We start from the raw sequence: 13,505 nt of genomic DNA, 5'->3' as shown, positions 1-13,505 counted from the left end.
TAAAATAGCAACGCGGGCCCCTCCGAGGGAACACCCAGGCTTTCCTTAGGACCCAGCGTAACACAGCAAGCCCAGCCGAATTTCATCTCGACAGCCAAATCTGAAATGGCTGCTGCCTGATGGATGGCACACAGGTGGCAGTTTTCCTGACAACGGCTGTGCCAGCCAGCAAAAGCCCAACCTCTGCTCACAGGTGCATCCCATCAGCACCTCCAATTGCTCTGCAGGGGGACACCAGAAGAGGGGTTTTTTCCCCTCAAGATTCTTCCCTGTTCTGTCCCTGGAAGGTGAGAACATCCGCAAAGCACAGAGGACGCAAGAAAGCCCCGTGCAATGCTGACCAGCTCTGTAATTCCCGACAGCGAGTCACGTCCTGCCCAGGGCTCCTCCCCCTTTACCTGGCCTCTGCCAGCTGCTCGGAAAGGCCTTGTCTGTCCCGCTCCACGGCTGCCAGGCGCAGCTCCAGGGCAGCCTTCTCCTGCACCAGCACCTCCTTCTCTTCAGATACCTTGGCCAGTGCGAGCCCTTGGCGAGAGGACTCCTGGCGCAACTGCTCCAGACCAGTGCTGGCCGACTCTTGCTGCCGGGACACCTGGAACGGGACAAACCGCAGCTGGAGCCCTTTCTGTGCAGCTGTGTGCGGAGCAGCCAGCGCCGCTGGCCAGCGGGCGGGAGGAGAAAGAGCTCCTGTCCCGGGGGCTCCAAGTGTGAGAGCAGCTGCTGGTCCCGCACCCAGAGCCTGGGCTGCCAAAAGGCGCTGGCCCCGCTCACTGGCAAGTGATGTGCAAGGCCAGACTGGGCTGCCTGGGACCAGCTGTGGCCTCCCCAGTGCCCAGTGCAGGGGACGGTCACTGCCCGGCTCCTGCTGGCCACACCAGTGCTGGGACAAGCCAGGCTGCTCTTGGCCTTCTTGGCCACCTGGGCACAGGCCGGCTCATGTTCAGCCGCTGCCGACTGGATTCTGCCTCAGAAAAAGGATTTGGAGCTACACAGTTTGTTTCTTTTGCCACAGGTGACAGGAGTCGCCCCACTCTGATCCACAGACAACACGATCACCTCTTTGCAGCTCAGCAAAAGCCACAGAAGAGGCCAACACAGACCAGAGGATTAAAAGAATCCACACAAGCAGAGGACAGCGCAGAGAACTGCAGAACTGCTCCGCAAGCCATCAGCACGGTGCCAAAAAGAAGGGAACAAACCCCCTGCTCTCCAGGGCTACCGAGTGTCTCCTTGACACAAACCCTGCAGCAGCCAGCAGACACAGCTTCACTCAGCCAAGCAGCCAAACGCCCACCCACAAGCACCAGCTTTTTGGTCTCACCTCACTGAGCTGCTCTTGGGTTTCTTCCTTCTCCTCTGCCAGTCTCCTCAGCTGCACCCGCAGCCCCTCCTGCTGCTCCTCTGCTTCCTGCAGCAGCTGCTCCAGCGCGGCTTTCTCTGCACACAGCTCTGCCTTGGTTCTTTCACACCAGCTCAGCTGCTCCTGCTCACAGACTCTTGCTCTCTCCAGCTCGGCCACTTTCTCTGACACAACCTCATTCTCTTGCTCCAGCTACAATCACAGAAGCAGAGAGCACATCAAAGACAGGAACATTTCCTAGGAGGGAGCTTTGGCTTGGACAGGACAAGGAACAACATTTGCACAGCCAGCCAGTCCTACTGCTGGAAGGCAAGAAGGCTGAGAAGCAGCAGCAGCTGGAGACAAACAGCTGGCAAGAGCTTTGGCAACTCTGCTCACCTGCAGCACAAGGTTGTTCAGCTGCACTTTCTCCACTGCAAGAGCTTCATTGATACTGCTCATGTTGGCTGCTGCAGCACGGAGATCAGCTATTTCAACACTCAGGCTCTTCTGAGTCCTGGTCAACTCTGCCACCGACTGCTCGGCCTGCAGAGACAAAAGAACAATGTGACAACAAGGGCAGGAACATCCCTGACTCCCAGCAGCAAGTCCCCATCCCCTGGGTGTCTCTGACACGCTCCCAGTTCACGCTCCCAATGAGCACATGGGGACTGAACACCCCAAACAGCCTGTGTGCTCTGATCCCCATTTCCCAAGAAGGACAGCAACGGTTTCCCTGTCTTCTCCTGCCAGGAACAGCACCTGTGCTGGTCCTGCTGTCACAGCTCCCTCTCCCACAGGTGCTCCCTAGGAATAAGATGACCGCACCTTCTCCAGGGCTGTTGTCAGCTCGTGTTTCTCTTGCTCCAGCAGATCCCTCTGAAGCTGCGACGCCTCCAGCGTCTCTCTCGCCACTACCAGCTCACTCTGCAATAATGAATGTTTTCCTTCGAGTGCAGCAAAGTCCTTCAGCCTGGGAGACGGGGAAAGACAAACAAGTTCTTAATCTAAAAGCACTGTCATCTCCAAACCAAGAGTACCTACTATGTCCAGATATGGCAGTTGGAGGGATTTCCAACAGCTTTCTATTTACACCTAAGGAACGCTGGAATTTCCTGCCTAGAGCCACATCACTCTTTGCCATTGATGTGAGTGAAACATTTGTCACTGAGAAAGTAAAACAAGCTTCCAGAAATCACAGAACCTTTCCAAGCGGCTCAGGTACTCCAAGGGCTTCCTTCCTTCTCTCCCCCCTCTTGGATCCATTGGATCCAAGACTTGCCAAAGTTCTCCTTTGGGTATGACAGACTCTGCGCAGGCTGGGAATGATTTCTGTGAAGCTCTCGCACAAAGCACACGGAGGCGGCTCTGCTGGGTGGCAGCAGGCAGCCAGCCCTGCCCGCGGGCTCCCTTCACCCTTCTGTGCTGCAAATGACGAGCAGGCACAACTCAGCCTTGTGCGCTGGGCTCCTGAGCTCCAGCCATGCCCACCCGTGCCCAGAGAAAGCTCGAACGCTCACAGCAGCTCCTGCTCACGACGCGCTCTCTCCATCGCCTGTTGCTGCTCCACCCTGTCCCCCTGGGCTGAGTCTTCCTTCAGCTGCAGCTCCGTGTTCCTTTGACGCAGACGCGAGGCTTCTTGCTCCGTTACTTCCAGCTGCTGCTGTAGCTCGTCCCTGGTTCTCTCCAGGTTGGCACAGTCACTGCAGAGACAAGGCTCCGTTACAAGAATGAAGAGACCGGAAGAGTCACAGATCCCATCTTCCTCATCCCAGGATGGAGCTGTGGGGAGCACGGGGAGGAAGAACTTGCTCTTCCCCTCCCAAGGTAACTGAAGAGGGAAGCAGAAAGGCAGGCGGGCTGCTGCCTTCATCCAGCGAGAAGCGGTGCCTGGGAAAGGGCACCCGAAGAGCAGAATGCAGACGCAGCGTGTCGAGGGAGAGGCGCCTTGTACACCAGCATCGCTCTGTATCGCCCAGCCAGCCTTGGGAGGCACAGCCGAGCAGGAAAAGCAGTGACAGGAGGATGCTGTGGTGCCAAACAGAGGCACGCACGAGGCGGGGCAGGCAGGTTCTCTGCCCAGAACAGCTCTGAGCTCCCGAACTGGAGGCAGATTGCCTCTAGACCGCAGGAGAAGGAGGAAACGCTCACCTTCTGAGCGCTTCCACCAGAGACTGGAGGCGCTGCCGCTGGCTGCTGGACGTGGCGCATTCCTCCTGCAGCTGCTCAAGCCTCTGCTGCAGCTTCCTGCACTTCTCCTCCTGCTGCCTGTGCTGCTGCAGCAGGGAATCGATAGAGTCCTGCCTGGCAGAAAGCTCTTCTTGTAGGGCCTGCAAGCAACGGGCAGGGAAAGAGCACAAACAAGCAGTGAGGAGCAGCCAAGGCGGCTCCAGACAGCCGGGAGAAGCAGCGAGCAGAGAGACGGCTCCGCTGAAGGCAAAAGCTGGGAGGGGGGTGGAGATCAAGGAGAGCAAGGCGGCAGAACACAGAGCTGGGGAGGGGGCTGGGCAACAGGGTCCCAAGAGTGGGAAGGCTGCAAAGGCACTAGCTGAACTGGCCAAGGACATGGAAAGGGTCCAAGCCAAGTGGGGCATGAGCGGCTGAGCCTGTGGCCAGTGCTGCAGACAAGCAGACATTCTCACCCGTGCTGCTCCTCGCCTCCTTGCCAGCGCCTCCTGAACCAAGGCAAAGGCCTGCTCTGCCCCGCCGGAGCTCAGCACAGAGGGGATGGTGCTGGGCTCTGCCTGCTGGGAACTGTCCGGGCAGACCACGCTGGCCGTGCTGTCACTGGCATCCAACACCACCTGAAAGCCCACAGCAAGCTGTTACACTCTGCTCAGCCTACTTGGCTTGCTTTATCTATCTCTCCTTTTGCCCCCACTTCACCCTCGAGTCATCGAAACCTCAGTTCTCCCATCTCTTCAGTCAACAAAGAAGTTTTGTCCCTGCGGCCACAAGTGCTCCAGGGATTTCTGCACACAGCCACAAAACCACAAAGAAACAAGAGTGCAGTGGCCCAAGGCTGCTTGAACGCTCAGTGTCTTGAAGCTCTTGGAAATTACTTTGGTCTCCTTTTTTAGACTGGAAGGGGAAGGGGGCAGTGCCAGGCGGGTCAGTGCTGAGCAGGGGCATGGACACCAAACTTGAGGAGGTGCTCGGCAGCGAGATTCCTCAGACTGCGCCACAAGGTGAAGGGCCCAACCAACCATACTTGAAGTGCTTCTACACTAATGTGTAGTGCATGCATGAGGAACAACCAAGATGAACTAGAAGCCTTAGCTTGGTCCCAGGGATACAACAGAATTGGCAGTAGCAAAACCTGGTGGGATGAGTCCTGTGACTGGTGTGCCATGATGGTTGCTACAAACTCTTCAGAAGGGACAGGCAGGGTAGGAGAGGTGAGGGGGTGGCACTGTATGTAGCAGGGGTGTGGAGCGCATGGAGCTGGCAGTTGGTGATGGCAAAGCTGAGAGCCTCTGGGTAAGGATTAAGGGTCAAATAAAGCGGATGTCATCATGGGTGTCTACTACAGGCCACCCAGCCAGGATGACAACACTGATGAGTTATTCTTTAAGGAACTAAGCGAAGCCTCCAAGTCATCTGCCCTTGCCCTTTTGGGGGACTTCAACTTGCCAGATGTCAACTGGGAGTATCACACATCTGGCACCAACAGGTCCAGAACATTCCTGGAGCATCTGGGCGGTAACTTCTTGCTGCAGGTACTAAGGGAACCAGCGGGGAAAGATGCCTTCCAAGATTTGATTCTCACTAACAGAGAGGGTCTCATGGGACCAGTGGCGACTGGTGGCTCCCTTGGCCACAGCGACCACAAAGCTGTCAGGTTCAAAATCTTTGCTAATGGGAGGAAAACTGCCAGCAAGACCTTAACACTGGATATGAGAAGAGCAGACTTCAGGCTGCTCAGAGAACTACTTAGCAAGATGCCCTGGGAAGAAGCTTTTTGAAGGTGTTGGGGTCTATCAGTGTTGGTTGTTTTTTAAGTTCCACCTACTAAGAGCACAGGACCAGGCCATTCCAAATGCCAAAAATCTAGCACGCAAGGCAAAAAGCCAGCTTGGTTGAACGGAGATCTTCTTCTTGAAATACAGTGAAAAAAGAAATGACATGGGCAGTGGAAGCAAAGTCAGGCAACATGGGAGCACTACAGAGACGCTGCTCGCCACTGTAGGGAGGAAATTCGCGCTGCCAAAGCTCAATCAGAATCGAAGCTGGCCAGTACTGTGAAGGACAATAAAAAAGGCTTTTAAAAATATATTAATGGTCAAAGGTAAACTAGAAATAACACGGACCCATTAACTGATGAGCATGGTCACCTTATTAACAGGGACATAGGCAAAGCTGAGACATTTAATGCTTCCTTCTCCTCAGTCTTCAACACTGATGATGGACTTGGGGGCCCACACAACCCTGGGCTAGAAAGCCATGACTGTGAGAACGAGAACCTCCCAATCAATCCAGAACTTGTACGGGATTTGCTCCTCCAGCTGGACCCCTATAAATTGATGGGGCCTGATGGGATTCATCCAAAGATGCTTAAAGAACTGGCTCATGTCATAGCAAGACCTCTCTCCGTGATTTTTCAACGCTCCTGGGAATCTGGAGAGGTCCTGGGTGACTGGAAGGTGGCGAATGTTGTCCCAATCTACAAGAAGGGCAACAGGGATGGCCCTAGCAACTACAGGACTGTCAGCATCACTGCTGTGCCTGGCAAAATCATGGAGAAGATCGTTCTGGGAGCTATTGAAAAACATCTGTATGACAGCGCAGTCACTGGTCCCAGCCAGCACAGGTTCATGAGGGGAAAGTCTTGCTTGACAAACTTAATTTTGTTCTACGACAAGGAAGGCTACCTGCCTAGCTGACCAAGGGAAGCCCGTCAATGTGATCTTTTTGGATTTCAGTAAAGCCTTTGATAGTGTCTCTCACAGCGTCCTCCTGGACAAGATGTCCAGCACGCAGCTGGGAAAACAGATAGTGCAGTGGGTGAGCAATTGGCTGATGGGCTGGGCTCAAAGGGTTCTAGTAAATGGGCTTATGTCAGGCTGGAGAACAGTCACTAGCGGGTTCCACAGGGATCTATCTTAGGGCCAGCACTCTTCAATGTCTTGTTAGATGACTTAGACTCAGGACTTGAGGGATTACTTAGCAAGTTTGCTGATGACACTAAATTTGGCGTAGCTGTCGACACTCTGGAGGGCAGAAAGGCCCTGCAGAGGGATCTGCACAAACTGGAGAACTGCGCAATCACCAACCACATGAAGTTCAACAAAGGCAAGTGCCGGATTTTGCACCTGGGACACAGCAACCCTGGCTGTACAGACAGACTGGGGGACCAGACGCTGGAGAGCAGCTCCACAGAGAGGGATCTGGGGGTTCTGTTCAACGGAAAGTTGAGCATGAGCCACCAGTGTCCCTGGAGCCAGGAGGGCCCCGCGTCCTGGTGCACCCAGCACAGCACGGCCAGCCGGGCGGGGGGGATTGTCCCGCTCTGCTCTGGGCTGGGGCGGCCTCACCTGGAGCATTCACTGTGTGCAGGGCTGGGGACATGGGAGGAAAGGAGATAAAGCTACTGGAGAGTGTCCACAAGAGGCCAGAAAGTTGGTGAAGGGTTTGCAGTGAAGCCGTGTGAGGAGCGGCTGAAGCCCCTGGGTTTGTTCAGCTGGAGCAGAGCAGACTGAGGGCAGAGCTCATGGGCTGCAGGTTCCTCAGCATGAGCAGGAGGGGCAGGGTGAGCTCTGCTCTGTGACAGTGACAGAACCCAGGGAATGGCAGAAGATGAGCCAGGAGGGTCAGTGGGACATGAGGAAAAGGTTCTTCACCCAGAGGTGCTGGACACTGAACAGGCTCCCCAGGGAGGAGTCACGGCCCCAACCTGACAATGTTCAAGAAGAGACTGGACAATGTCCTCAGACACACGGGGTGACCTGCGGGGTGTCCTGTGCAGGGACAGGAGTTGGATTCGATGATCCTTTGGGGTCCCTTCCAGCTCAGGACATTCCATGATTCTTAGAGCCACACACAGGAGCACCAGATCAATACTGGAAACAGCCATGAAAGGAAACACTAACACTGCCCAGGAAAGAAGAGGGAAACTGAGGAATACTGGAAAAGAGCCGTGAAAAAGCTCATGTTTATAATGACTCTGCACAGTAGCCCAAGAGGACAACAGTGACTCCATCAGGAAAAAGACCTGACTTTGAGAGGGGCTGATTAACCCCCTCCACAGAGTGAAGATTAGAACTAGGTTAAAGTTCCCCCTAAACAGTTAAACCAGTTGGATTCTGGGGAGATAACAGTCAGTGAATGTCGAGTGAGGGAGGAGAGTTGGCAAGCGCATCAATTGAGCCAGTGACCTTTTATAAAATCTGAGGAACAAGAGTCATTGCTCAAGGAGGGTGGGGGAAAGCTCCAGGCAGCCCTGGAATACAAATGTCAAGTAGCCAACTCCGAAAGCACAGCCCAAGAGAGACCTGAGCGGGACGGTGCAGGCAAAGGCACTTTCTGAAACTTGTAGTGACTCAGCTCAAGAGTCACAGGACAGCCAGCTCGGACGTTCTAACAGGGGGTGCAAAGCTAAACAGCCAGTAGCAGTTACACAGACAGTCCCCAACACGGATCTCTGTTCCCCAGGCGGGGCTCTTGCCTTCCTCACGCACTTTGAAACCACGTTTACAGGGATGTGGTCCCAGCTGTGCACTCACCTCAGTTATATCTTTTATGAGCTTTTGCAGGGACAGGTTCTCCTCTTTGGCGCTTTTACTCCACAGAACTTCATGTTCTTTCTCTAACCGATCGGCTTCCTGAGAACAGAAGAAGGAAAGGGTGGGCAGGGCAGAGCTGTTCCCATCCTCAGCGGCACTGCCATGCCCAGAAGCCTCAGCCCTCGGGATTCCAGTACATTCCTTCCCACACCTATTCCACTTCTTCCTCACTAAAACTAAGAAGAGAAAGACCAACAGCTCGTTTTCATAGACTGCCAGGAAGCTGTCAGTTCAAGGAACTTTGATCCCAGGCACAACAGCCCTGGTGCAGCCCCTGAGGAAGACACCGGAGCTGTCTGCAGCTCCCCTGCCGCTGCTGCGCCTGGACTGACTCCGCCTGTGCCAAACACACAAGGAACATTCTGGCAATGTCCCTGATGTCCCCCTACAGGTGACATCTCTACCACTCCTCCTGCTGAGGAAACCACACCTGTGTGTGCTACGGCTGGGGAGCAAACACTGGGCTGTCTCCCAGATCAAGGGGAAACGCACCAGAATCTCCACAGTGTCCTGAAGCGTTTTCATGATCTTCTCTTTCTCCTCGTTCTGCTTCTGGGACTGTACAAGCAAGGCCGAGAGCTCCATCACCCTGAGAAGAGAAGGTCCCCGTGCCACTCCAAAAGCACAGCACACCATCGCCTGGGCAAGAGCTGAGCAGCTCCCAGAGGCACAGCAGACAAAGTTCAACCCAGAAAATACAGCAAAGGCAGCGTCCAGCTCTACGGGGTAATGAGCTTGAGGGTGCCAAATGGCACCTCTTGCCACAAAGGTCTTCTGCACTCAGTCTTGCAAGGAACCGTCAGCACAGAGGAGCTACGCTGCTTATGATGCTCCTGTGCACATTCCTCCCAACTGCTTTAGCACAGCCCCGGGGAGCTACGGGGCTGTACAGAGACAGAGCTCTCTTTATGCTGCTCTCCATTTCTCACCAAGAATCAGCTAACAGCAAAAACACTGTGCTATGCAATCTCTTTGCCAGTCTGATCTTACTCAGAAGAGCTTCTGTCAGTCTGATGGTTTTTCTGTCCATCCTGTTGAAGGCAACAGTTTGACCAGGGACAGAAACAGGGCTGTGCAGAATGGGTGTGTTTAAAACATGAACACAGCTCATCTACGAATCACAGCAGCAGCCACAAAAGATCATGTTGGTAACAGCAAAGTTTAAAACAGCTTCACCTGTCCTGAAGCTCCTTCTTCTCCAGGTCTCCCTTGGCTTGTAAGCACATCACCACCTGAGTCTTCTGGTTTCTATCCTGTTCCACTTGCTGCTGTGTCTGACCCTTCACGACAGCTCTGCCCAGCGTGAGGGACTCCCAGAACTGGACACCAGAGGTTGGACGGGAGCAGCTCACAAGCACAGCTCCAGAAAGCCTCATGTGCTCTGCCTTCAGCTCGGACAAATCACTGAAGAAGAATCAAGAAAGAGACCGTGTTCGCAGCACCATCTCTATCAGCTCACTCGCTTCTGAAGCGCATCATTGTGCACCGGTCCCAGCTGGCAGGAAAGGTGACATCTTGGCTGGGACGAGCCGCTCATCTGGCACTTTGGGACCAGGACACAGCAGGACAGTTGAGCAATGAGTCTGTGTGATCGTGGAGGATGAGTCTGTTTTCTCCTCAGAGATGAGAAGAAATGTGTGGGACGGCCAGAAGGCCTCAAGGACCTCCAGTGACTCTGACTGACTGTTGCTGCTGCTCTAGCTTATTAACATACTCTCATTCAGTGAGATGTAAGGCAGATTTCTACCGTTCTATTAAAGGGACTGCTCTACGTGCTGCACGCACAGCTGTGGGGAGTCTCTTCCAGCCTGTCCATGTGCCCCTGTGCCTGAGTTAATGTGCCCAAACGTCACCACAGGCAAGTTCATCTGCTCAGGGCCTCGGCATTGCCCACAGCCCGAGCCCCTCAGTCTGGTCTGAAAAACCCGCATCAAACCAAATCATTCCAAAGACAGCTAAACAGCTTCATGGCTTCATTGCTTCAGCCTCTCAAAGCAGAAATCACAGCTTGAGCCGCAATTACAGTAACACGGAGGCTCACCCAGCAGGTGTGAAGGAAGCTACAGCTTTCCTGCAAGAGCTCTGGCCTTCCCTTGTACTCACCGGTCAGTGGCAGTCTTCATCTCCAGGAACTGGCGGCGGAAGGTCACCACCTGGCACCACAGGCTGAGGAGACGCTGATGTTCACCCCTGACGTAGCTGTCATGCACCTAAACGTGCCAAGACAAAAAGAAATGCCAGTCCAGCCTTCGCCAACACTGCACGAGTCTTTCAGAGAGGAGAGAGCGCAACCCCCAGCACAGGTCTCCTCCATCTCCCAGCCCTGTCTTCTGCCCCTCAGCACCAGCACAGCTCAGCAGAGCCACCGCTGCCACACAGCAAGTCCTCTCGGCCAGAAATCAAATCCATTCTCAGGCCGCTCTGGCACCACGGCTGACGAGCCCGTAGCCTTTCCTTACCTCGCGCTCACGGCGCCATTCACTCTCCTTCAAGCGCAGCTCCTCCCGGGCCCTCATCCAATCCGCTGTCAGTTTTCCAACATCTTCTTTGAGGGCTGAATTAACCTCACTGGCTTTATCGAGCTGCTCCCGCAGGAGAGCGTTCACTTCTGCCAGATTCTCACACCTGGGAGAGGGAGAAACAGCAGAGAGGTCGCTCAACAACTGCTGCCCACAAGCAGCAGCCCCGGCATTGCCCAGCTCCCTCAACACTGACTTTGTGGTCAGACTCAGAGGCAGCAAAAGCGCTTCCTGGCATTAACTAAGATCTCTCTAGGATGGCCAACTCAGCTGCTTCTCCTGGCTTTAAGCCTTCCATTGCCACCCACAGGTTCGGTTCTCCCCTCCTCTCAACTCTGATGATGCCCACAGTGAACGTCTTGCCTCCCCGCCGTGCTGTCTGATCACTGCATCATCACCTTTCTCTGCCACTGTCCTGAGCCCTCACCTACTGAACCTTGGAGCACCTGAGGCTGGAAAGGGACCTTTGGAGCTCACCCGGAACAACCCCCTGCTCAGAACAGAGCCATTCGGCACACAACACTGTCACTGCACCACAGAAAACACATCATGGACCTTTCTCCTGTCACAGCGGCTCGTCCAGCCGCTTCCCTTGGGGAGAGCAGGTGGCTCTGGCAGGTTTTCCCTCCCCTCCATGAGCATCCAGGATACCGGCTATGAGGGAATGCTTCTTCCTTGTACCTTTGCTGCTCCTCTTCCAGCTGCAGCAGTGCTTTCTCCAGGCTGTGGTCTTCTGTGGCTTCCCACCTGCCGGGGAGAGATCCCTGAGGCAGAAAGGAAAAGATGAGTCAAATTCTTGTGTTCCCTTCACTACTGTCAGCATCCATCACTCTCCCCTCCATTTGTTGGTATCTCTGGAGCTCGTGGCTTCTTCCAGGCATAACAGTGTCGTGACAGCAGAGAGGAAGGGGAAGGGTGTCCCTGCAGGTGACAGCTCTGCTCAGTCTCCCACTGTTGCACTCTCGCAGCCCGGGACCCTCCGCTCAGGACCACAAGCGCTCACTGGCACTTGAAGCCCAGGAATGCTCTCCTGCTCTCCTGCTCTCCCTCTCCCAGGGTTACTTTAGCCACGATGCAGAAAGAAAAGCACAGAAGAGGCAGCTCTGTGTGCTGAACGCCAGCACTCCCGCCTGCCGAAATGCCGTGTTCCAGACGGTTCTTTTTCAGAGACAGCCCCACAACCTAACAGGCAGTACAGCCCTCTCCTGAGACCAAACACAGTGCGTTTCCCCAGCAGGAAAGCGCTCTCTCACAAAACTAAAATCCTTCTTGGTGGGGAGTTCTGGACTGGCATTTCTGGGACTACTGGCTGCTCCGAGAATGGCAACTGCACACGCACTGACGGGCAGAATCACAGCGCTTCCCGAAACCCTCGGGTAGCAAAAGCCTGTTTTCCTGTCACTGTCACCCAGGTGAGGTGTTTTTGCCGGCGTTAACGAATGCCACGCGCACTGTCTGTAGGCAGCAGCCTGCACACTCACCCCTCCTGCCTCCACCTGCTGCTCCAGCTCTCGGCACCGAGTCCGGTACTGCAGGACCTGCGTGGATACAGAGAACGAAGATGAGCAATGCAGCTTCTCCCAGACGCGGCTCCTCCCGCATCCCCTTTTCTCTCAGTCTTTGCAGCCTGAGCACAGAACATTTCACGGCGCTGCTGATACAGCAACGAGAAGTCGTGACCACACGGGGAAGCTTCACCTTGTCTGATCTTCAGGCCAGCCAGCCAGGGTTTCTGTCGCACACAGCACTGTCTGCTCACGCTGAGGCAGCGCTGGCCAGCAGAACCTGCCCCGTGGGCACCCGGACCCAGCCCGAGATTCCCAAGGGGAAAGGTCCCCCGGGCCCTGCAGGGAGGGCAGGGAGGGCGTTTCACGTCGCTTCTCAGGCTCCGCCGAGCAGGTCAGCTCTGCCCCAGCCCCGCTCGGCCGCTGCACAACGCGGGTTCTGTGCAGCTGCACAAGAGCCGCCCGGGCCCGTTCGCCGGCCGGGCAGCGGCAGCGAAGGCGGCCAAGGGCTGCCGGGCGGCTCGGGGCTGCCAGCGGGGGAAGCAGCGCCCAGCGCGCCTGGGCGGGCCGGGAGGAGCGGGGCGGCTCCGGGGCCTCCCCCGAGCTCCGCGCTGGGCACCGTCCCGCCCGGGCAGCCCCGGGGAGGAACCCGCTGGGGCCGCGCGTTCGCCCCCGACACCGCCGCGGCCCAGCGCCCTCTCCGGGCGGCGCCGACAGCCCGACCCCAGCCCCGCGGCCCGGCCCCGGGCAGCTCCCCCGGGCAGGCGTCCCCGCTCCTCACCTTCGCCTGCAGCTTCCGCACCACCAGCGCTTGCCGGTGCTGCGCCTCCTGCGAGCTCTGCAGCCGGCGCCGCAGGGAGTCCCGGCTCGGCGCCGCCTCCTCAGCCCCCGTCGCCATGACCCGCTCGCAGCCGGGCCCGCCACGCGCGGCTCCGCCCCGGGCGGCACAGCCGGCACAGCCGGGCGGCGCTTCCCTTCCCGCCTCTCGCGGCCGGGCCGCGGTGCTGCCCTGTGGGAGGCCGCCCGGCCGCGCTTTGCTGCCCCGCGGGTGTCTGGGCCCCCACCCGCTGCCGCGCGGTTTCTGCTGGGCATGAGGAGAAACTGATTCTGTAAAGTCCTTTGAGAGCAGAGAAACCCGCACACCCCCCTCACCCAGCGTGTAGCACGACGAAAGCACCTGAACGGCAGCAGGCGTCCCTAAGCCAAGATCTCGGAGCTTTTGCAGCAAAAGCCAGACCACTAAATGGCAGCGAGGGCAGCGCCAGGTGCCGCAGCCCTGCCGGGCCGGGGTGAGCCCGTGTCCTGCGCGGAGCAGCCGGGGAGGGCAGCGAGCAGACGGGCGGGCGGTGCAGCCACTGCG

General features: G+C 56.5%; 1 protein-coding gene across 1 annotated transcript in view; it reads right to left on the bottom strand.

The window, feature by feature from the left end:
• CEP250 (centrosomal protein 250) overlaps positions 1-13,045 on the bottom strand; it is a 31,529-nt gene extending 18,484 nt beyond the window's left edge. Inside the window, 15 exon segments of the mRNA XM_082065272.1 lie at positions 399-592; positions 1,322-1,552; positions 1,739-1,885; positions 2,168-2,312; positions 2,860-3,042; positions 3,491-3,669; positions 3,982-4,143; positions 8,062-8,160; positions 8,614-8,710; positions 9,298-9,525; positions 10,225-10,331; positions 10,581-10,746; positions 11,322-11,404; positions 12,122-12,178; positions 12,927-13,045. Coding sequence (XP_081921398.1) covers positions 399-592; positions 1,322-1,552; positions 1,739-1,885; positions 2,168-2,312; positions 2,860-3,042; positions 3,491-3,669; positions 3,982-4,143; positions 8,062-8,160; positions 8,614-8,710; positions 9,298-9,525; positions 10,225-10,331; positions 10,581-10,746; positions 11,322-11,404; positions 12,122-12,178; positions 12,927-13,043 — 2,195 coding nt within the window. The 5' untranslated portion in view covers positions 13,044-13,045.
• Positions 13,046-13,505: the final 460 nt, after the last annotated feature.

The sequence above is a fragment of the Streptopelia decaocto genome (genome assembly GCF_964273445.1).
Source record: "Streptopelia decaocto genome assembly, chromosome: 14".
NCBI lineage: Eukaryota > Metazoa > Chordata > Aves > Columbiformes > Columbidae > Streptopelia > Streptopelia decaocto.
This window is presented reverse-complemented; position numbering and strand designations above follow the sequence as displayed.